We start from the raw sequence: 23,459 nt of genomic DNA, 5'->3' as shown, positions 1-23,459 counted from the left end.
CTAATGACCAGAGCGTGGCTTTTTGCCATTTTATTTGGATCCCCATTAGCTGTTGCAGTGGCGGTAGCTACTCTTCCTGGGTTCCACACGAAACATAAAACATGACAAAATACATAACACTAATAGACGAGAACGCCAACGCAAATGTAAAATAAGAAAAATACAACTTAAGGTCCTGTACTGCATACACATACAACATTATTCATACACATACAACATATTCATATACATTCAGCATATACATACAACATATTCATATACATACAGCGTGTACATACACATGTGTTTTTGTGAAGTGGTGAGTAAGGCTCTAGAGCCCTGTTCAGATTAATGGTAATGGAGGGTCAGACAGACGAGGTGAGTGTGTGTGTGTGTGTTTATCGATTACGATGACTAATCCTGCGTGCGTTGTGTTGTAGAAGTACCGTCAGTGTATGGCTGGACTTCTGGCCCCTCCATATGGAGCCATGGAGAGTGGATCCAACAATGATCGTGAGTAACTACAATGCAGTTGACTGTATAATCTAAAGATAGCATATTACACATATCACCATGGTGATAACTCTGTCTCCCTTCGCCCTCAGGGCTGGCAGACAAAGACAGTCTAGGTTCCAATACTCTCAGCCTCATGAACAAGTCTCTCAACAAGGTAAGATGGGCCCGTGTCAATGTTATACCGTGACGGTAATATCCCTTATCGTGCTCAACTAAACCCAAACTACTGTCTTTTAAAATCTGTATACAGTGTAAGACTTTCAGCTGCAGTGTGTGTGTGTGTGTATTCTAAAAGTGTTCACACAACCAAACAAGCAGGCACACACACACACACACACCGCTACCTCTGTAGTTATGCTAATGAAAGGTAATTCATGTACACAGAACAAAAGGTACCATCTGCCCAATTATGATGCCCTCTTTTGTAGTTCTGAGCTGTGGTAGAAGTAGCTCTCTGTGTGGGTGTGATTTGGGTTTTTCTCCTATTTTCTCACCTTTCATTCATGGCTCCACCATCGCAGACAGCAGTTGTGTGGTTGCTATGGAAACTGGGAGTGTTACGATAGGTTGGGTGGTTGTGATTCACGTCTTAGCGGGTATATAGTAAATGTGAGGGGGATGGGCGGGGCTTTTGTTGCCAGGGGCATGAAATGAAAGCCCCCTGGATTTCTCAGCACATCCTTTAAATGATTAAAACCTGGAGGCTGAGACTCTCACTATGATTGTTACTGTCTAGCTAGTGCTGACGGAAGTATGGTGTTCCTGTGTGACGTCTCTAGGTTCAGTCAGAGAGGCTGCAGCGAGGGGGGAAGGTGATGCGGAACGCCATCCTCTCCAGAGCACCCCACATGATCAGAGACAGGAAGTACCACCTCAAGACATACAGGTGTGGGTGTGCGTGTGTTTCAATGGCGTGCGGTCAAGGTCGGTGGCTGGGTGAGCACAGGCTGTTATGAAAGCCAGATTTACTCAAATAAACCTTGATGAAGTTCCCCAACAACCAGAGTAACACAGACTATTATCCCGAAATGGACAAAAATGGTCTCCAAATGTAAATACCATTGTAACCAAGATACACAAGCGATAGCTCTGATGGTGGTATATCTCATATCAGCCGAGAAAAGGGCACACTGCTCAGCTCCGCTCAAGCCATAGATCGATGTGGTTTCCACCGTTACATCTGATAGGTGGCACCAAAAAAACGACTCAAAACGTCAGTGTCATCAAAACAAATAAATCAAATGCATTGAAAGGGATTCTATTCTCAGGAAGTAGCCTCACCCTCAACAGCAGCCTAACCCTTAAATTGTAAAGGAAAATGCACTTAGGCCTACCTTCACTTTGAAACAAAGTCAGTTCGTCTGGCGAACCTCTCGGTGACAGCGTTGGGGAAGTCCCAGCAGAACTCCATGTCCGTTACTTGACTTTTCTGCCTTCGTGGTTGTAGTGTAGTTGGTCGCATTCGTCTTGCAGAAGCCAAGGCTCGGGTCTGAATTGAATGGCGGGAGAAGCCCCTTTCCCACTACGGCCACAAAGCAAAAGTGAATGTAGGGATGTCAAACTTCAGCCCCTATGGACGCTTTAGTGCCTGGTTAAGTGTGCCTATGAGCATTTTCATGGTTAAAGAAGGGAGAAATAGATGGAAGTGTGTGATTGCTATCATTATATATAAAAATATTGACATATTTAATTATGTAATTACACTAATTTCCCTATGGTGGACAGAACGTGTTACTACATTACAAATGTTTTTACCACACAAGAATGACAGGAAATACACATCCTTTCTACCCCATATTGGTGATGTTAGTATTAGAGTTTATAGTCATCGCGATCTTACAAAATCAATTGCTTAAAACCGGCCAATATCTTTGGTTTAGTACAAGTGTTTTTGTCGTCCGCGCCAGTTCGTAGTGGGACTTGGAACGTAGCTGTCATTTTCAGACCATTGTGGCTCGAATTCATGGTTTTGAGGGTTAAGCTATCATTCAAATGAAAGTCAACCCCTGTCGTTATTTAGAAATCAACGTGAGGTGGTGATTCGTTGAAATGATCCAGTCAAAAAAGTGTGGTTTCCTTTTCAGGATTGGCCATTTACCTAAATAATTTTCTCACAGATACTGTGTAAATTGACAAATGGGGATGACAAGTTGTCACCTATCGACACATACATTTAGTATACCGAAGTTTATTGAGGTTTTTTCTGATAGAAGAGGGCCAAACGGTTATTGCCCCAGTTCCATTGAATAGTCCAATTCACACACTTATCAAGAGAACATCCCTGGTCATCCCTACTGCCTCTGATCTGGCAGACTCACTAAACACAAATGCTTCATTTGTAAATGTGTTGGAGTGTGACCCTGGCTAGCCGTTAACTTAAAAAAAGAAAATTGGGCTGTCTGGTTTGCTTAATATAAGGAATTTGAAATGATTTATAATTTTACTTTTGATACTTAAGTACATTTTAGCAATTCCATTTACTTTTCATAATGAAGTATTTTACGTGAGTCATTTTTTTAAGGTATCTTTACTTTTACACAAGTATGACAACTTAGTACTTTTTACATCCCTGCCAAGTGGACAGGACAGTGGAGTCAGTGAAATCGAAAGGAGGAGAGCATAACCCCCTACGTCACCAGCTTCATTAGGAAACGTATTTGGCGACGTTGTCCCCACAGTAAAGGTTCACTTCTTCCCCTTCATCTAAATCAAGTTTAGTGATCGCTATATGTACAAAAAAAGTCAGTCAGCGCAACAAAATATACCTTCCAGCGCCATTCTGATTCTAGTCGAAACATGGCGCTGTGCTACTATAACAACATTTTGTGCCTTTGTTGTTCATTTCGGTGTTCAGCTGTTTTTTTTTTCTCTCCAATTGTTCGCTCGCACATAAAAAATACACGAGGCAAGTTGAAGTTTGGTAGCTGAAGTCTAAGCCTCTTCGTTGGGGATTGGTCAACTGTAAAGGTGGGAACTATGAATGGGATTTTTCAATTAAGTGTTTGTTAGCGCCAGCTGCTTGGCTGGCTAGCTAGACTAGCAGCATAGGCTTACTCGTGCAGAGAAAGCAAGCAAGCAAGCCAACCAACTGACCTAAAGACCTGTACAACTTTTTAATCAAAAAGCATAATAAAACTGAAGTAAAAGGTTTGGTAGCAAGGCCCAGCTAGCTAGCTATTGTTAACACACAGGGAGTATGCGAGCACAGTCGTGTGCTTACGCCTTGCCGAGTTCTGCTAGAACCTAGTTCTGCTAGAACCTAGTTCTGCTAGAACCTAGTCTGCAGTCGCCCTCCCCCGGTGATGGCAAAAAGCAGATGTTTCTGGTTTTCAGGGATACCGTATTTTCAACCAAACTTACATTTCCCCTAAAGAAAGAAAAAAGTAAACACCTGCTACGTTAGGTTAGCAGTGGCCTTAAGTGCTTGTGCACATACATACAGTACAGTATGCATGCTTGTGTTACTTTATTGTCACGCTGTGTGTGTGTGTGTGTTTGTCTTGCAGGCAGTGTTGTGTAGGTACAGAGCTGGTAGACTGGCTGGTGCAGCAGAGTACCTGTGTACACACTCGCTCTCATGCTGTAGGGATGTGGCAGGCTCTGCTGGAGGAGGGAGTACTGAACCACGGTGAGACTACACTGCCCTCTGCTGGACACAGCACTTTCAAAGTTATTTAACCAGTTCATGACATGTAGGGAGAATCTCAATTGCATTCCCTCCTCACATCCTCTCTTCTCGACCTCCTTCTCAAAACCCATTGGATGAAAAAGTTAGTTCCCTCCCCTTGGACTTTTTCCAGCTTTCCCACTATGTTGGGTCAGTGATTTACTTACCGTTTGTGTGTGTGTGTGTGTGTGCCTCCCCCCCAGTGGACCAAGAGTTGGGTTTCCAGGACAAGTACCTGTTCTACCGTTTCCTTGACGACGAGGAGGAGGACACACCGTTGCCTAGCGAGGAGGAGAAGAGAGAGAGTGAGGAAGAGCTTCCTGAGACCATCCTCTTCCTTGCCCAGATAGGACCTGACGCCCTGCTGCGCATGATCCTCCGCAAACCGTCAGTACCACACACAGACACACACACACACACACACACACGCTAAACACTCAAACATGCGTTTGATCTAATAAATTGAATTTGAAATGTAATGTAAATCTCCTCTCTCTCTCTGTCTCTCTAGTCCTGGTCAGAGGACAGGTGATGATCTGGAGATCATCTATGATGAGCTGCTTCACATCAAGGCCTTATCCCACCTCTCCAACACTGTGAGTCTAGGCAAAGCCATGTTGCTCTGACGAGCTCATAGTAGTAGTCCCAAATGCTAAAATTAACTGTCTTTATTTATTTTGCAGGTGAAGAGGGAGCTGGCCAGTGTTCTGATATTTGAGTCCCACGCCACTGCAGGAACCGTGTGTAAGTCCTGCTCTCACGTCCATACTGTGTGTGTGTGTGTGTGTTTTAGGGACACACGTTAAGTTGTCTCTTCTCCTTCCAGTGTTTAACCAGGGTGAGGAGGGCACATCCTGGTACATCATCCAGAAGGGCTCTGTCAATGTGGTCATCTACGGCAAGGTAGGACTTGTGTGTGTTCATGTATTTTTGTCTATGGAAATATTTTCACATGATTTATGGGCCTACACCAGATGATACTTAGAAAACTGGTTCTGACCAACAATAATGCTGCTACATACAACAGCTGGCTTGTATACCCCTGGGGAGACCTGTGTCACAGTTTTGGAAACTGACTCTGCTCATCATAAGTCGTCACAGTGAATGACTAGTTTAAGGGTCTCAGATTACACACACACACACACACACACACACAGTTCGATTGGTCAGAATATTCATTCATGCGAGCACTTCTCTAGCTGTCTGAATCGTCTGTTTTTTAACCACGTGTGTTTCTCACCAGGGTGTGGTGTGTACCCTGCACGAGGGAGATGACTTTGGGAAGCTGGCACTGGTGACAGACTCCGCTCGAGCTGCCTCCATCGTCCTCAGAGAAGACAACTGTCACTTCCTCCGAGTGGACAAGGAAGACTTCAACAGGATACTCAGGGTAGAGTTTAATACTGTACCAAATATTTGTTTTATAAACTAACCCAAGACAGACCACAGCCTGTCGTTTCCAGTGGGAGCAAATTCATCATAGTGGGCAGAACAAGAAAGGCGTTGGGCATAGCCAAGCACGAGCTAGTCAGACCCTCATGGCGTGTTCTATGTGTTTTGCATATTTCCATTAGGAATAACTAAATGCGCCCTTGCACTCCTAAACAACTAAGTGTTTTGAGACTTTGGCAAAGGGTACAAAACTACAAAACGTAGTCCACTCTGTTTGCAGTTTTGGGAACAGAAAACTCAATTGAGATCAAATGTTTCATTGATGAGAAAATGAGTCATCAACCTTTTTGGTGGTGAGTGGAAATGCCAACTGGATGCTCCAGATTTATACGTCCGGTCTAGTTGTTCTGTGACTGTACTGTTTGCTACAGTGTGCAATACTGGACCGTACTGTCATTGACTTTAGGACGTGGAGGCGAATACAGTGCGCCTGAAGGAGCATGAGCAGGCTGTGCTGATCCTGGAGAAGAGTCCCAGAGCCTCTACTCTGGGAAACATCAAGTACACTGTGATGTCTGGAACCCCTGAGAAGATCCTAGACCACTTCCTGGAGACCATGAGGATGGACACACACCACGCTGACCCAGGTACACACACACACCTAGCTTCCACACAACAAGGTAGAGATACACTGTGAGTTGCCAGGGTTGAGGGGCCGGTACAGGACTGGATGATGGGTTGGTGGATATGAATGAATATCTGTTTTCTAATATTATTCCCTTTCTTCCTCTTTTCTCTTTCTCTCTTTTTCTCTCCCCCCTCCCCTCCTCTCAGATCCTGCGGTAGATGACTTTGTCCTCATGCACTGTGTCTTCATGCCTAACAGCCAGTTCTGCCAGCTGCTCATGGCACAATATCCTTTTTCTCCTTCCAACTCTCTTCTCTTTCACTCCATTCTTCTCTCCTCTCGTTTTCTCCCTCTTTCTCTTTCCCTCCCGTTTCTCTTCTTGGCATATTCAGTAGACTACATATAGGTTACAGTAATGTTATACATTGCCCTTTTGTCTCGGGGCTCCCGAGTGGCGCAGCGGTCTAAGGCGCTGCATCTCAGTGCTTGAGGCGTCACTACAGACACCCTGCTTCGAATCCAGGCTGTATTACAACCGGCTGTGATTGGGAGTGCCATAGGGCGGCGCACAATTGGCCCAGCGTTGTCCGGGTTTGCCTGGTGTAGTTATTGTAAATAAGAATTTGTTCTTAACTAACTTGCCTAGTTAAATATGGTATTAGGTGCCAGGTATACCGGTTTGTGTCAAGAAATGCAACGCTGTTGTGTTTTTCACACTCAACAGTTTCCTGTCTGTATCAAGAATGGTCCACCACCCAAAGGACATCCAGCCAACTTGACACAGCTGTGGCAAGCATTGGAGTCAACACGGCTAGCATCCCTGTGGAACGCTTTCGAGCACCCTTGTAGACTCCATGCCCCCGAAGAATTGAGACTGTTCTGAGGGCAAAGGGAGAGGGGTGCAACTCAATATTAGGAAGGTGTTTCTAATGTGTGGGTACACTCACTGTAGTTGTGCTATATCTTTAACCTTGTGTGTACCTACCATGCGGTGGCTCCCCCGGGTTCGGAGCAGGAGAGGTTGGAGTACGCTGTGACCTCTAAAAGACGAGTCCTCAATCTGGCCCTGCGCTGGGCGGCAGTACACGCACACCATCTACAGGAGGAGCAAGCAGCACTCACATTCCTGGAGGTACACACACACACACACCCACACACACACCTGAGGAGTTGTCTGAGTCTGTGTATTTCTCTCTGTAGGAGCTGTATGGGAGTGTGTCCAGTGACTCACGGATCCTCAGAGCTCTGAAAGACTTTGTACCCGACTTGGAGAAGGTCGTCAAACTACAGTATGTAAACCCTGACCTCTAACCCCAAACCTTGTTTGTTTAGCAACAAAACCGAAGCGTGCGTAAAACAGACAGGGTTGGCTTAGATTGTTGACAGCATGTCAACGATATTTAGTCTCCAAATGTTTATTGAAAAATGAAATACATTTGCACAATGTGCACGTGTTGTCTCAAATGCATCGTGACAGTTGTTGGTTAGCTAGCTAGCGAGTTTTAGCCATATTAGCATTGACATGAAATCAGTCAAAACACCTCAAAACAAGACATGGTATCAAGAACAAGCTGAAACGAGCTGAAATGAGTCACTTACGATTCCCCACGTGGCAGCGTCTTGTCGTTGTTGCCAGGAATCACGACAATCACGACAACACACAGGTTCCTGCCCCATTGAAGCGTGCGCTTTGTTTTTGTGACGTCGGCAAACCCATCCATATCAAGACAATGCATTAATACGTCTGTTCTCTTGTTTCTGTTCTTCAGTTCAGAAGAGGCCAAATTGAAAAAGGTACACACAGACTATGTTTGCTGGTGGTGTCTGTGTGTGTGTGTGTGTGTCTGTAAAAGTGTGTGATGTGTCGTTTTTATCTCTGTGGCCTGTTTCAGCAGAAGGTCCTTCTTAGAGAGTTCAGCAACGGAGACGAGAGACTAGCGAAGAAACAACCCATCAGGAACTGTGACGAAAGTGAGTGTGTGTTTGTGTAAAAGAATGCGTCTTTCTGCACATTTTTATTAAAAACATGTTAAAAACGTGTGTGTGTGTGTGTGTGTGTGTGTGTGTGTGTGTGTGTAGTCCTGTTGAAGGTGTACTGCAGTGACCATACCTATACCACCATCCGGGTTGCCGTGGCAGCCACAGGGAGAGAGGTGACCAGTGCTGTGGCTGACAAACTGGCCTCAAACGATGACCTACTATTGGTCCACCTCAGCTCCGCAGGCGGTGAGGAGCCAATCACATCTAACTTCATTCATAGTGAACAAAAAATATAAATGCAACATGCAACAATTTCAGCGATTTTTTTTTACTGAGTTACAGTTCATAGAAGGAAATCAGTCAATTTAAATTAATTCATTGGGCCCAAATCTATGGATTTCACATGACTGGGCTGGGGCGCAGCCATGGGTGGGCCTGGGAGGGTATATGCCCACCCGCTGGGGAGCCAGTGGGCCAATCAGAAAAAAAAATACTCAGACCATTCCACAAGTGAAGAAGCCGGATGTGGAGGCCCTGGGCTGGCGTGGTTACACATGGTCTGCGGTTGTGAGGCAGGTTGGACATACTGCCAAATTCTCTAAAACGATGTTGGAGGCAGCTTATGGTAGAGAAATTAACATTACATTCTCTGGCAACAACTCTGGTGGACATTCCTACAGTCTGCATGCCAATTGCACGCTCCCTGAAAACTTGAGACATCTGTGGCATTGTGTTGTGTGACACAACTGCACATTTTAGAGTGTTCTGTTGCTGTCCACAGCTCAAGGTGCACCTGTGTAATGATCATGCTGTTTAATCAGATTCTTGATATGCCTCATCTGTCAGATGGATTGATTATCCTGGCAAAGTAGAAATGCTCACTAACTGGGATGTAAACAAATTACTGCACAGCATTTGAGAGAAATGTGTTTTTGTATCTATGGAACATTTCTGGGATCATTTATTCCAGCTCACGAAACATGGGACCAACACTTTACATGTTGCGTTTAATATTTTTGTTCAGTGTACGTATCATTTATTACTGTCATTTTATATTCCAACGTGTGTGTTCTCCTGTACAGAGAAGCAGATGCTGAAGCCCAATGATGTGTCCGTATTCTCCACTCTGAGCATCAACGGGCGTATGTTCGCCTGTCCCAGGGACCAGCTGAATGCTCTGGTGAGAGAGAATGGGGACTATAAATATGGCAATATGTTGTCTTTGAGCCACAACCATACTGTACATCAGGGAGCATCAACTAGATTCAGCCGTGGGCCGATTTTAAAAAATAAATAAAAAATAAAGTTTTATTCTTGAGCGGATGGTCACTTGGCCAGAACATAATTACAAATCATTTGTAGACTGCAAATTGACCGCAAGAAGCCCAAACAGATGTAATATTTGACTAAAACATAATCATTTCAATCCTTGCTTGTATACGATCACATATACAGTACTTCTCTATTATGCGTGGGAATACTTTGGAACAGATTTACAAAATGAACATCACTTGGAGCTGATTTGCTGGTGTTTTTAACAGTATTTTATGTCCAACAATAAATACAATCATTTGCTCAGAACTTGAGGGGTCAAATAAAGTCAGCGGCGTGCCAAATTCGGGCCTGCGGGCCACCAGTTGGGGAACCCTGCTTAACTTCCTAGTGTCGTGTAGACAATAACCTAATGTGTGTGTGTTTGTGTGTGTCAGACCCCTCTCCCAGACCAGGAGGGGCCCTCAGCGGGGTCCATGTCCAGTTTTGAGCTGATGAGTTCTAAAGACCTGGCCTACCAGATGACCCTGTATGACTGGGAACTCTTCAGCTGCGTGCACGAGGTAGACACACACACACACACACACACCCTTTCTGAGACGAGAGAACCAACCTGCTCTATTTCTTTCTGTACACCTGAACTCTATAATATGTGTCCCGTCTCCTCCCTGCTGCAGCATGAGCTGTTGTACCACACGTTTGGCCGTCAGAGCTTCAGGAGAACCACCGCCAACCTGGACCTCTTCTTACGCAGGTCTGATTTTGAATCAAACATGATTTCGAAGTAACTTCTATGACATTTTTTTCCCCTAGGCAGGTTGTTGGTACATGTTACAGTGTGTTATTTGACCCTCGTGGGATTGTGTGGTCGTGGTCAGGTTCAACCAGGTGCAGCTGTGGGTTGTGACAGAGGTGTGTCTGTGTGGTCAGCTCAGCAAACGGGTTCAGCTGCTCAAGAAGTTCATCAAGATCGCTGCTCAGTGAGTGTTGCGCACGCGAAACAGTCAAACACTCACTCGTTCTGTAGATGCGCGCGCTTCGTGGAGAGTTGAGTGTACAGAAACGCTGCTTCAGTCTCTCACTGAACTTGTTGATGTTGCTTTCTCCAGCTGCCGGGAGTTCAAGAATCTGAACTCGTTCTTTGCCATCATCATGGGTATGAGCAACCCTGCAGTCAGCCGACTCACCCAGACCTGGGAGGTGAACCATGACTACTACTATAGTGTTAAACTACTGACAAATTACAGCTTCTCTATTCGTCCACTAAAAACTAAAGCCATTAAACCTTTCTCTTTCTGTTGGCAGAAACTCCCCAGCAAGTTCAAGAAGTTCTACGCTGAATTTGAAAGCATGATGGTGAGTTGCTCTTCAAAGAACAATTTCCATTTGACCCCTAAGTGGACAATAAAGTTATTGACCTTTTGAACCGTGGTGTGTGTGTGTGTGTGTGTGTGTGTGTGTGTGTGTGTGTGTGTGTGTGTGTGTGTGTGTGTGTGTTAACAGGACCCGTCCAGGAACCACCGGGCCTACCGGCTGACCGTCACCAAAATCGAGCCGCCAATCATCCCCTTCATGCCCCTCCTCCTCAAAGGTAAGCCCCGGTTACGATCAGTAGGCAAGCAACGGGCAACCGTTTTCAAACGGAGATCGAGGTGAGAAAGTGAACTCCTCTGTTTCAAACTGTGCTTTTTCTGTTCTCTTCCCAGACATGACTTTCAGTCACGAGGGCAACAAGACATTCATAGACAACATGGTCAACTTTGAGAAGATAGTGAGTATACACAGGCATTCATAAGATGCTTATAAACTCTTCATTCCACTTGAATGCTGTAGTCATAGAATTAGGTTTTCAGTATCAACAACCTTCATAAAACATTAATGCAACTTATATATGACATGTGACCACTGGTTTACCACACCCCTACCCCCCCCCCCCCCCCTCCCCAGTGGTTCTGTGGGGGCCCAATGCAAAAAACAAGCATACGAACTCGATATAAACCCTGGAAAAATTGTCTAGAATAGCATGAGATTAGTTATAAAAATGCACATTTCCCTCTCTGCCCCATGGTAAAATGTGTAGAATTGCAGGGAATTAGCTGTTATGTAGTGGTTACGCCACTACATGTAACACTACATGTAACACTACATGTAACACTGCTTGTTGTTGTGATTTCCAGCGGATGATAGCAAACACCATCCGGGCAGTGAGACACTGCAGGAGTCAGCCGTTCAGTAAGTCTCTGATCTATCACTAACAAGTGATCCTTTCAACTGGACCCATAACAATAGGCATTAATAATACAACACTCTCTCTGCCTCTCTCTGCCTCTCAGACCCTGAGGTGTGTCAGCCCAATAAGAACCACGCGGAGGTGAGGGGTTACGTCAGAAAGCTGTGTGTGATTGACAACCAGCGGACCCTGACAACGCTCTCCTATAGGCTGGAGCCCCGCAGGACCTGAGCCCGCCCACCATCACGGTAGTTACATGTAGAGATCACAGGTAACCTTCATCACTGTGACATGGCTTCATCGGGCTGCTATGACTGCATCTGGAAAACTCAGACCTCTGACATCACATGGAATTCTTAGCCCTCTATGACATCACACAGAACCATCAGCCTTTGCGACATCACATAGAAGAGCGGTGATTAGAGATCCGAGACTCTTGTTAAGTGTAAGGTTACTGTACATCTAGATAGAAAACTGAAAGTACTTAAAGTGACTGAAAAAAAAATCTGATTTAAAAATGAACAACTATAGATTTGAGGTCTTTTTGAGTGATTATCAGTATCCCTTACTGATAATGTGAAAGCAGATGTGAAAAATATGAAGAAAGTATATTGTACCAGTTTCACAAATACCAAGATATTTTACATAGTGTTATAGAGAAGCAAAACCCCTAGCATTGTTAAGCATCGTTCTGAAATCTGTCCTCAAATTCTTGCGTTAAAGCACAACTCATGTAGCATATTGTTATTTCTGTTTAATCAGTCATCCTTCTCAGTTGTGTTCTCGTCATGTACTTTTGTATATGTAGATACAGTATATTTGACTTGTGTCTCTTGTTTTACCTCAGGACCTCATTATGATGTCAGTGTGTTGAGTGTCTAGTCTGTCTGATCTTTAAATAAAAAATTATCTAATATAATAATCAAAACATTTGATACTGGCGGTGGTTATTGCTGATTTGGTCACTGTTTTTGTCCGTGAAAGTGATGTCACCCTCTCTGTCCCCAGTTGATGATGTCGTTCCTTTTTGGCCGTGTCACCATGGTCATTCCAGACTGGTGATGTGACTGTCCCCCTCATTCCTGGTGTATGTGGTGGGAGTGTGTTTTTAGTTGCTGAGTGAGTAAGAGATAGGGTTGGTTGTCAGGCTAGAGAATAATCGTTCTCTAGCCCTGTGTCTGACCTGTGTCTGACCTGTGTGTGTGTCTGACGTGTGTGTGTGTGCGCGTGTGTGTCTGACCTGTGTGTGTGTGTTTTGTATAGAAGCAATGATCCCATGCATTCTCTGGATGCCAGCAGCCTTATTTGACCTGACAGCAAGAGGTCGCACACAGAGCATCCACCCGTACATACACTGGGAAAGAAGAGAACAGGCAGACGAGCAGAATGTGATTAACGCACACTCACACACTCTAATCTCTCGCTCTCTTTCTCGATCCAAGTGTGTGTGTTCTGTAGTCTCACCACAGGGTGTCGCCTCAGCACCTGGCCTGACCGAGGGAGTGAATGAGCTCTTACTACATTTACAGAGAGGCTCTCTGCGGTCTCTCTTTTCATTCTCTCGCTCCCAGAGTCCATTCTGCTATCGGGTGTGTGTGATCAAACGTGTTCTCCCTCCTACCTTTTCTCTCTTTCTCTCCGTTCCGTATCTCAGTTTGCTCTGTTTACTCAGAGCGGCTGTCGTCGAGTGTGTGTGCGCGCCAGTATGCCATGTCGTCTCTGAGTTCGTCGTTTGTCCAGATAAAACATGAGGACCTGCGGTTCTATGAGAACTGTGGAGGGGGCAGCTTTGGGAGTGTCTACCGAGCACACTGGATATCTCAGGATAAAGAGGTCGCTGTGAAGAAACTACTGAAGATCGAGACTGAGGTAAGACACACACACGCACAGTCACACACACACACACACACACACACACACACACACACACACACGCACAGTCTCACACACACACACACGCACACCCTCAAGCGATTTGGTATGCCTTTCCTCCATGCCAGCCGTTTTGATTTGAGAGCTCTCCTGTTTTCTCTCCAGTTGCCTGTGTGTTGATCTTGGTTTCAACATACCTCTCCTCTTCCTCTCATTGTGGAGTACAGTATTGGTTTATAACACAGGCTAGTCCCATTGTGTGAGATAAGGTATGGGCTAGCTGTCTCTTAGGTGTGTGTATTTTACCCTCTTGTGTAAATACTAAAGTTCAGTGATTCCTGACCATATTCTGGGTGATGGACATGGCCCTCCTTTTCTTTTTCCCCGTTGGCCCTCACAATGAACAAAACACTCTATCCTGCCACATCCCAGTCTGAAGTTGTGACCCAGTATAAATTGGTTCCCGACCCGGCAGAAAACCATGTTATAGCGACCTGGCCTGGCAGTGACACTGTCACTGACTTCTTCCCTCGAGGGCTGAATAACTGTTAGTATATATATATATGCTGGCTGGGGTGCTGCCGATCACATGCCCATGCACAAACGCGTGCCTGAAAAACAGACACATGTATGAGAAACTCTAGCGTTGATGTTTGATTTTAAAAAAACACACAAAAAACGTCTGGATCGTGTCACATGATCGTCCTTCATGACTATCCAGTAAGGGGCTGATTTTCTAAGTTGTTTTGTGTTTGAGACGTGGCCTGTTAGGGAGTGGATTGATTGCGTGTTTGCCGTGTCGTCGTTGTGTTCCTAGGTGCTCTGACCCGAACCTTTTTAGTGTGAAGAAGTTCATACACTGCACAGACGCGGAGCAGAAGGGACCTTTCTGTACAGCCCTCAGATTGCTTAAATAAAATGTAACAGTACGCATGTCGTAGAATTAAGAGTTAGACACTGCCATTTAGTAGGACTTCTACTTTTTATTTTATTTTTTATTATTTCAACTTTATTTAACCAGGTAGGCTAGTTGAGAACAAGTTCTCATTTACAACTGGCCAAGATAAAGCAAAGCAGTGCGACACAAACAACAACACAGAGTTACACATGGAATAAACAAACATACAGTCAATAACAGTAGGAAAAGTCTATATATAGTGTGTGCAAATGAGGCAGGATAAGGGAGGTAAGGCAATAAATAGGCCATGGTGGCAAAGTAATTACAATATAGCAATTAAAAATGAGTGATAGATGTGCAGAAGATGACTGTGCAAGGAGAGATAGTGGGGTGCAAAGGAGCAAGATAAATAAATAAATACAGTGTGGGGGATGAGGTAGTTGGATGGGCTATTTACAGATGGGCTATGTACAGGTGCAGTGATCTGTGACCTGCTCTGACAGCTGGTGCTTAAAGTTAGTGAGGGAGGTAAGAGTCTCCAGCTTCAGTGAGTTCGTTCCAGTCATTGGCAGCAGAGAACTGGAAGGAAAGGCGGCCAAAGAAGTAATTGGCTTTTGGGGTGACCAGTGAAATATACCTGCTGGACTGCGTGCTACGGGTGGGTGATGCTCTGGTGACCAGTGAGCTGAGATAAGGCGGGGCTTTACCTAGCAAAGACTTGTAGATGACCTGGAGCCAGTGGGTTTGTCGACGAGTATGAAGTGAGGGCCATCCAACGAGAGCGTACAGGTCGCAGTGGTGGGTAGTGCTCTTACTGTAAGTTAAATACTGTGCATACATTCTTACTCTCTCTCCTCCCTACCAACTCTTCACCCCCCCCCTCTCTCTCCAGGCTGAGATACTGAGTAGCCTCAGTCATAAGAACATTATTCAGTTCTATGGCGCCGTACTGGAGTCCCCCAACTATGGCATCGTCACAGGTCAGTGTGTGTGTGTGTTTCCTTATACACATTCTGATGGACATGGAACCGCAGGTCTAGGATCAACATTTAGGCTACTGAGTGTGTGTGTGTGCTGAGTTTCCTGGCAGGACATTTGTAACTTAACCCAGGATGTTTTTATGTGTGTTCACTCCATGTGGTCATATGGTTGATATCAGCTCTGTGACAGCACTGCCCATATGACTTACAGAACAAACTACCCAGTGTGTGTCTGTGTGTGTATGAGCCTGATGTGCTAAGCTGTGTTTGATGTTTCTCAAGTCGTTGTGATAAATGAGTTCAGGTTGGTAGTGACAGGAGGCTGCAGAAAGAACCCTGTTCTCTCTCTCTCTCTGTCTCTGTGTGTGTGTGTGTGTGTGTGTGTGTGTGTGTGTGTGTGTGTGTGTGTGTGTGTGTGTGTGTGTGTGTGTGTGTGTGTGTGTGTGTGTGTGTGTTTATTATGCACTACACGGTGCTGTATATTTAATGTAAACTGTCCTTGGGTTTTAGAGACATTATGTTAGACACACTCCAGTTATTATTTAGCTTTTCCTGTCGAAAAACAATATCCTAAGTATAAATACAGTAATATATACACAGTAATAAATACAGTAATGTAAATACAGTAATATATACACACTTAAGGGTAAAAAAAATAATAAAACGTTTTGAATAAAATATATATATATATATATATATGTGTTTTTAAACAACTGCAATCTTCAAGGAGATGGTCTGGTGTGATGTCATCGGCCTCCATCTCGCTTGAGGAACAATAGAGAACATAACAGGAAGGGTCCACCAAAAAAGAGAGAGGCCGATGACATCACGTTCTCTCCAGTCGGAGAACCCTGGGTTACAGTGTGTTGTGATCTCCTCTTTCAGAGTATGCGGGCGGAGGTTCTCTGTATGAGTACCTCTCCAGTGAACAGAGTGAGGAGATGGACATGGAGCAAATCATGACCTGGGCCATGGAGATAGCTAAAGGTAAGGCTAGAGAGATAGATCGACCCATGTTTTATGTTTGCCCGTACCTAGAGAAACCTTAGCATGCTAATTAAGCCCTTTGGTACAGTTTTGTCTTCCCTAAAGGCAATAGGGGGCATGTTCTCATCTGGTGTGAGGATCAGTGACTTGTTTGGAGACTGGTAGCCATTGTTTAGCCGAGTTGTTAACAGTTTGCTGGTCTGTTATTGGTTCGTGGCTGAGGATGTTTAATGTTTCTGTCCAATAGGAATGCACTATCTTCACTCGGAAGCCCCAGTCAAAGTCATTCACAGAGACCTCAAGTCGCGAAACGGTAACCAAATGCACACGCACTCCGCAACCAAACGTATATCTACCCACCAGGACATCCAACATTGCACGCACTACTGCTGCTACTTAATCATTTTGAGACGTGAACTAATGGCTACAGCTTCATACAAAAATCACAAGAAGAACCCCCCCACTTGTGAACTCACTCAACTCTTTCTGTCTCAATACAGTGGTGCTGACGACAGACAAAGTGCTCAAGGTACAGTAGGGATAACTAACAATTATTGTATGCTCCACTCATCCATCCTTGATTATTTTGAAACCAAGTGTCCCAATGCTGTCTCTCTCCCCGGTCTGTTGTCAGATCTGTGATTTTGGAGCGTCTAAGTTCCAGTCCCACACCACCCACATGACAGTGGTGGGCACCTTCCCCTGGATGGCCCCAGAAGTCATACAGAGCCTACCTGTGTCAGAGACCTGTGATACCTACTCCTACGGCGTGGTGTGTGTGCGGGAGGGGAAGCATCTAATATTTTCTATGTCAAGTGGCTTTTCAGGAGAATATGTCCTGTATCATTGTGTGTGTGTGTGTGTGTTACCAGGTACTATGGGAGATGCTGACACGGGAGGTTCCATTTAAAGGCTTCGAGGGGCTGCAGGTGGCTTGGCTGGTGGTGGAGAAACAAGAGGTACACACACTCATTCTCACACACAAACACACACACACACACACATGCCCAAAGACACATTGTTCTGATTTAGGATTAGTTGAGAGCTTCAAAGGGGCTCAGTTTCACTCATAAAATAAAAGACGGTCGGTCATATGCACTACCGAACATAAAACAAACACGCAAGCACTGAACGAGCAACACGCACAGAGCTGGAGTAACAACGTGATTCTCTCATGCTTTCCGCTGTGAGGAGGGTAAGGGGTATTTTTAGGGTTGATGTCAGCTCTCTGCTCTTGTAAGGCATGGATACTCTGCTGTGGAGCTAGGCCAGGACCTGTAGTTTTACTGTGTGTGTGTGTGTGTGTGTGTGTGTGTGTGTGTGTGTGTGTGTGTGTGTGTGTGTGTGTGTGTGTGTGTGTGTGTGTGTGTGTGTGTGTGTGTGTGTGTGTGTGTTTGGGCGGGTTATACTCCATGCTTAATTTGTAAATCGGAAGGTGCAGTAACTAAAAGTGTATGGGGGGGTGGCTGGGGAGCTCTGAATTACCGGAACGCATGATAACAAATGACCTTTATGATACAGCATTGCTGTTAAACAATGCTATTCACTCAATAGTCCTATTTGGAAGTTGATACAATATTTTGCTAGCCTACAGACAGATTAGTCTTCTCTTTTCAGCAGGAGCCATTTGCTTTCCAACCTGTGTTTTCCCACAATTGTATCTGAAATATTGTGGAAGGCCTGTTTTGTCTGCATGCTGTTCACTGACAGATTTGCAGTGTGTTACCGACTGTAGGCTATGCCTTGTTATTGGGCTGCACACAATCCACAGCCAGGCTTTTCATATTTCTTTTAATAAGCTATTGATCGGCTGTGGCTAAATTATAGACCTACTCTTGGTGTTGTATTCTGAATTATTTCAGTGGATCTCACTCTAGTTGCGTGAGAGATTCAGGCCCGCTTCTGTCTCTCACCACCGCAACGGCCACGATTTGATCTGTCTCTAGGCTACCATGTTGCTCGAACCATCCACCCGGGCCGACCCAACGCCAATCACTTCTTGGAATATCAGGCATGTTTTCACATTACGTTTTTTTTTAGGTGGCAGCAGAATTACAGAGAAGGCAACTCCAATTAACACTGGTTGCTTTTATTGGAGTTTTTAACATTGCAAATAGCGAAAATGATTCTTCATGCCAGGAGAGGTACCAGATCCGAGCAAATAGGTTCCCGGAATGAAAACAGTCCAAAACTGAGAAGTGCCAGATCATGTTCCTCAAATGAAGCCCTGGTTATACTGTGTGTTTGTGCGTGCGCAAGTGTGGAAGGGGCTTCGAACTGTGTCTGTATTCCAGTAATAGTGTGCTGCCCTGTCACCCATAGAGATCTGAGAACATGACTCCTGAGTATCCCAGCGTGCTTTTGGATGAGGTCCAATAGTAGGCCCTAAATAACCAGAGAGGGGGTGACTATTATACTAACCGTTACTGAGAGAGATTTATTTCCGTTTTAAACCCTCCCCAGAGTAAACTGTTTCCATATCCCCCTGCCCTTCTCAGTGGATGTATCCTGTAACCCTGGTCCAACCCTGGTCCTCCAGTAACCCCCAACAGTGGACCGTTTCATTGTAGTCCTTGACAAACACACCACATTCAACTCTTTGGGGGCTTGATGATTATTTGACTAGTTGAATCAGGTGTGCTTTTTTCCAGGGTTACAAAAAAAAGGTATATACTGCTGGGGGTACTGGAAACGCTGCTATAACCTGTTACTATGTACTGCCCCTCCCCACCCCCCTGCCTCTTACTGGAATGTAATGGCACAGTTAGCATTATGCTGTAACTGATGGGTCACTGGTTAAACTCCCTGCTGATCAGGGACTGTGTCCCCTCTAAGACAACATTTTAAATGGGGGAGCCGCCACATTTCCTACTTTATATTGTGAGTGTGTTCCTATGAATGTAAGATTCCTCTGAGTGTATGTGTGTGTGTGTGTGTGTGTTCCAGAGGCTGACCATCCCCACCAGTTGTCCGCCTAGCTTCGCTGACCTGATGAGGAAGTGCTGGCAGGCCGAACCAAAGGTGAGAGGGCAAAGGTCAGGGCTACCACACAATCTCCATATCTGGCTCTGGAGACTCCAAATCCTGCACACCCGATACACTGAGTGTATAAAACATTAGGAACAACCTCCTAATATTGAATTCCACCCCTTTTTGCCCTCAGAACAGCTTCAATTCATCGGGGCATGGACTCTACAAGGTGTTGAAAGCGTTCCACAGGGATGCTGGCCCATGTTGACTCCAATGCTTCCCACAGTTATGTTGAGTTGGCTGGATGTCCTTAGGGTGGTGGACCATTATTGATACACAGGGAAACTGTTGAGCATAAAAACCCAGCAATGTTGCAGTTCTTGACACACTCAAACTGGTGCGCCTGACATCTACTACCATACCCTGTTCAAAGGCACTTAAATCTATTGCCTTGCCCATTCACCCTCTGAATGGCACACATACACAATCCATGTCTCAGTTGTCTCAAGGCTTAGAAATCCTTCTTTAACCCTTCTCCTCCCCTTCATTTACACTGATTGAAGTGAATTTAATAGGGGACATCAATAAGGGATCATAGATTTCACCTGGATTCAAACGGACAGTCCATATCATGGAAAGAGCAGTGTAGTTCTCCAGGGCCAGAGTTGAACACCCCAGCAGCTGGTCTTGAACGTAAGACCCTGTGCTCTCAAGGCTAGCTCATTATGAACTGTTACAGAAGCCTGAACTGTCGATAAAGTCCTAATGTGCTAACTTGACAGTGGTCATACTACAATTCAATTTGAGGCATATCTGAAAGATATCAAAAGTGTGTGTGTGTGTGTTTTCTAGGAGCGTCCAGTGTTTAAGCAGGTGTTGGGGACTCTGGAGACCATGTCTAAAGACAGCAGACTACCAGAACAGTGTAACTCCTTCCTACACAACAAGGACCAGTGGAGGTACTATTAACATTTGTGTGTGTGGGACTCTGTTTCAAACGTGTGTGTGTGTGTGTAATGTATGTGATATGCAGGTGGTACAGTAAGCACAGTCTGGATTGTTTAAGCTCCATCTTTCTGCAGCCAGACACGGGACAAAGAGCAGCTCTCACTGTATACACTCACAACCTAACAAGAGGCCCCAGTGTGTGTGTGTGTGTGTGTGTGTCTCAGGAGAGAAGCTGAATGCATGACCCTGCTGGCTCGTTGGCTTTAGTCTATAATAAGACTCTGGAAGCTATCCATGTAGGAGATTCCTCTACTTAGCCTGTTTCCACCAGAGAGAGAGTTCACAAAAGAAGCATATAGGGGGGCAGCTAGAAGCCAAGTATGGGAAAAACAGGGGAGGAGGCGCTGTGTAGAGAGAGGCAGAAATGTAAAGAGCGCACTTGAAATATAAAAACTGAGCAGGAGGGAAGAGGGACCGAAGAGAGACGAGGAGGAGGAGGGTGGGTGGGGGGGGGGGGGGGGTGACAGATTCTGTTTGTGTTTGACATGAGTGTGGCAAGCTAATTAATTATGAGGGAGGTATGGAGAATGGGTGGAAAGATCTGGGTGAGAGAGAGGGAGAGAGAGAGAGAGAGAGAGAGAGGGGGATGGAGGGGGAATCGAGGGGAAAAGGGAGGGTTAGTGACCGAGGGAGGGGAAACATTGAGGGCTTTAAGAGGTGGAGAGAAGTCGGGATAGAGGGAGAGAGAGGTAAGAAGTGGGACTGGGGGTTGAAGAGGGGGAGGAGTTTAAAGAGAGGGAAAAGTTTAGGGGGAGGGAGATATGTCCTTGCGTCAGATGTCTGTGTTTATTTAGGTGCTGTGAGAGCTGCTGGTGCTTGCGTGTGTGAGCGAGAGGGAGGAAGAACATTCCATTATGGCCCTTCAAATCATAGACTAAACAGTGCCACATGCTGGAATAAACAGGCAGTACTAGACAACTGCTAGGTTTCAGATTACAGGGCTTCCAAAACAGAAACTAGATCCCCGTACTGCTTACCTTGATAATAGTTTACTAAGCCACTGCCCCCAGATTCCAACATGAGCATTGATGACCAGATATCAATGGAAGTGAAGGGACATGGGCATACGAGTAACAGTAGCTCTCCTCTCTGTAGGTGTGAGATAGATGCCACGTTGGAGAGGTTGCGGAGGCTGGAGAGAGACCTGAGTAGCAAAGAGAAGGAGCTGGAGGAGAGAGAGCTGAGGCTGAGACTGTGGGAGGAGAGACTGATGGAGAGGTCCAATGTCACCCCTGTGAGTAGTCTACATGTTTGGCCGGGTTTCAAAGACCATGACGCTTCGTTTTCTATTTGTTTTACAACCTTATGCGATTTAAATGTTAGAAACAGTCATGTTGTATGGTGTCAAAGCCCCGCATCCCTAGAGTAACGATGAATTCATAAAGAGTGGTGAGGGATGACATCTGGGTTGTGTTCAACTGCCCCGTCCCCCCCTAGTCACCATCTCTTTCTCTCTTTCAGTTCTTCTCCCCCATAGCATCAGGCATTAGCTCGGAGTCGTTCTTCCGTTCTCAATCTCAGGAGTCCAACAGCGCCAAGATATCCTGCCTTATCAGAACCCTCAGCAACGGAGAGAGGGAGAGGGAGAGGGGTGTGGAGGGAGGGATAGACAGGGGGATAGGGGGGTTCCAGTCCATGATTAGGGGCTTCTCAAGCAGTCTTGGGGAGACGGATGGGGATGGAGGGATAGAGGTAACCTGGGGGGAGAGAGAGAAGGAGAGGGGGACGGAGGGAGGGATAGAAGGGAGTCGGCTGGAGCTAGGGGAAGGGGGTCGGCTACAAATCATGCTAAAGGGCTTCCAGGGTGGGATTGGAGAGATAGATGGGGAGACTGAGAGGGAAGAGAGGGGATGGGGGGAGACTGGGAGACAAGAGGGATGGAGGGAGGTAACAAAGGAGGAGAGGGTGGTGGAGGGAGGGAGTATGGAGGGAGGGAGGATACAGTCCATGTTTAGGGAGCTGAGTGGGGGGAGTATGGTTGGGTTTGGGGATATGCTCTCTCTGGATGAGATTGGGGGGATAGAGAGGATAGGGGACATGGATATGAATATGAACATGGGGGAGATATGTGACCTTGGGGGGGTAGGGGTCAGGGGTGACATGGCTAATGTTGGGGTCATAAGTCATAAGGTCAGGAGTGAGTTAGGGGTCAGAGGTCAGGGGGTGCGGTCGGGGGTACAGGTGAGCATGCGGACCACATCCAATCAGAACTCTTCTAAGACCTGTAGCGTGCGACATGGAACCAAAATCAATATGGCCGCCGCAACGCTGGACATGAACATGATGGACCTGGGCTGGTCTGACGACGACAGTGACTAGGGGAACACACAAACACAATTGTATTTTTTAAATGAAGCCAAATGTATACACGCCCCTGTGTGTGAGGACTGTGGGGCATAATAGTGAAGAATTATGAGCAGTGTGGATTTCCTGCTGCTAACTGTCATGTTGTTCTGGGCCCGGTTTCCCAAAAGCATCGTAATAAGCTCATTGTTTAACCAAGTTCATCGTTAGAACTATGGGATCCTATGGTTGTAATGATGAACTTAGCCTGAAGCTGCTTTTTTGGGGAAATCGTGCCCATTGAAGCTTTTAAAGTGACATGTAAATGATGTGCCATATTAACAAGTGTTACATAGACCATAGAGCACTTGAACACCACTCATTAGTTGAGGCTAGGCCTAGGTAAAGGGTACCATCCAATGTTTTCTGCTTTTCGACTTGTACACTTGTTAGACGATACAGTTGATTTGTTCAAAATACTAAGCTTTGAATTAATGGGTTCTTACTGTGATCAAATGTGTGAAACTATTTTGCAGCTTATACTGTATTGTTTTTCAATAAATTCAGAAAAAGTACAGATTTTCATTTTTATTTATATTCTTACTTAAGTCATATGAATAAAATGTCCAAATGCTTTATACATTTTCATATAGCTTTCAGGTGCTAAAACAGTACAATACAAATGTATTTTATATTTCAATTGCAACATCAAACCTGGTTTGAGGGATTATGTAGTAACACATGTATTTTACATAAAATACCTTCTCTCACAGAAAATACACACCCTACAAATAGCT

At 45.3% G+C, this 23,459-nt stretch overlaps 2 protein-coding genes across 2 annotated transcripts in view; both read left to right on the top strand.

Moving 5' to 3' along the window:
- The window catches only part of LOC139377406 (rap guanine nucleotide exchange factor 4-like), a 42,704-nt gene extending 29,899 nt beyond the window's left edge, over window positions 1–12,805 (top strand). Inside the window, exons 5-30 of the mRNA XM_071120435.1 lie at window positions 420–492; window positions 585–649; window positions 1,275–1,381; window positions 4,002–4,123; window positions 4,366–4,549; window positions 4,674–4,758; window positions 4,846–4,906; window positions 4,989–5,065; window positions 5,406–5,552; window positions 6,021–6,201; window positions 6,389–6,467; window positions 7,164–7,314; window positions 7,383–7,471; window positions 7,952–7,976; window positions 8,075–8,153; window positions 8,262–8,408; window positions 9,245–9,342; window positions 9,872–9,997; window positions 10,112–10,188; window positions 10,313–10,414; window positions 10,544–10,634; window positions 10,740–10,790; window positions 10,938–11,025; window positions 11,141–11,205; window positions 11,612–11,666; window positions 11,768–12,805. Coding sequence (XP_070976536.1) covers window positions 420–492; window positions 585–649; window positions 1,275–1,381; window positions 4,002–4,123; window positions 4,366–4,549; window positions 4,674–4,758; window positions 4,846–4,906; window positions 4,989–5,065; window positions 5,406–5,552; window positions 6,021–6,201; window positions 6,389–6,467; window positions 7,164–7,314; window positions 7,383–7,471; window positions 7,952–7,976; window positions 8,075–8,153; window positions 8,262–8,408; window positions 9,245–9,342; window positions 9,872–9,997; window positions 10,112–10,188; window positions 10,313–10,414; window positions 10,544–10,634; window positions 10,740–10,790; window positions 10,938–11,025; window positions 11,141–11,205; window positions 11,612–11,666; window positions 11,768–11,895 — 2,553 coding nt within the window. The 3' untranslated portion in view covers window positions 11,896–12,805. The remainder of the gene's footprint in view (window positions 1–419; window positions 493–584; window positions 650–1,274; window positions 1,382–4,001; window positions 4,124–4,365; window positions 4,550–4,673; window positions 4,759–4,845; window positions 4,907–4,988; window positions 5,066–5,405; window positions 5,553–6,020; window positions 6,202–6,388; window positions 6,468–7,163; window positions 7,315–7,382; window positions 7,472–7,951; window positions 7,977–8,074; window positions 8,154–8,261; window positions 8,409–9,244; window positions 9,343–9,871; window positions 9,998–10,111; window positions 10,189–10,312; window positions 10,415–10,543; window positions 10,635–10,739; window positions 10,791–10,937; window positions 11,026–11,140; window positions 11,206–11,611; window positions 11,667–11,767) is intronic.
- A 403-nt stretch (window positions 12,806–13,208) lies between these two features.
- Window positions 13,209–23,237, top strand: LOC139376281 (mitogen-activated protein kinase kinase kinase 20-like). The gene is made up of 11 exons (XM_071118643.1): window positions 13,209–13,533; window positions 15,327–15,414; window positions 16,300–16,401; window positions 16,649–16,714; window positions 16,902–16,930; window positions 17,036–17,173; window positions 17,274–17,360; window positions 19,348–19,422; window positions 20,224–20,330; window positions 21,475–21,613; window positions 21,841–23,237. Exons 1-11 carry the CDS (start codon window positions 13,375–13,377, stop codon window positions 22,696–22,698), a joined length of 1,848 nt encoding a protein of 615 aa, XP_070974744.1. The 5' UTR covers window positions 13,209–13,374; the 3' UTR covers window positions 22,699–23,237.
- The last annotated feature ends 222 nt before the right edge of the window (window positions 23,238–23,459 follow it).

This window comes from Oncorhynchus clarkii, chromosome 20, assembly GCF_045791955.1.
Source record: "Oncorhynchus clarkii lewisi isolate Uvic-CL-2024 chromosome 20, UVic_Ocla_1.0, whole genome shotgun sequence".
NCBI lineage: Eukaryota > Metazoa > Chordata > Actinopteri > Salmoniformes > Salmonidae > Oncorhynchus > Oncorhynchus clarkii.
This window is presented reverse-complemented; position numbering and strand designations above follow the sequence as displayed.

Coding starts and splice junctions, on each gene's coding strand:
- LOC139376281 (XM_071118643.1), top strand. CDS start 13,375: ATGTCGTCTCTGAGTTCGTCGTTTGTCCAGATAAAACATGAGGACCTG. Junction 15,415..16,299: donor CAACTATGGCATCGTCACAG/GTCAGTGTGTGT, acceptor CTCCTCTTTCAG/AGTATGCGGGCGGAGGTTCT. Junction 21,614..21,840: donor AGAGGTCCAATGTCACCCCT/GTGAGTAGTCTA, acceptor TCTCTCTTTCAG/TTCTTCTCCCCCATAGCATC.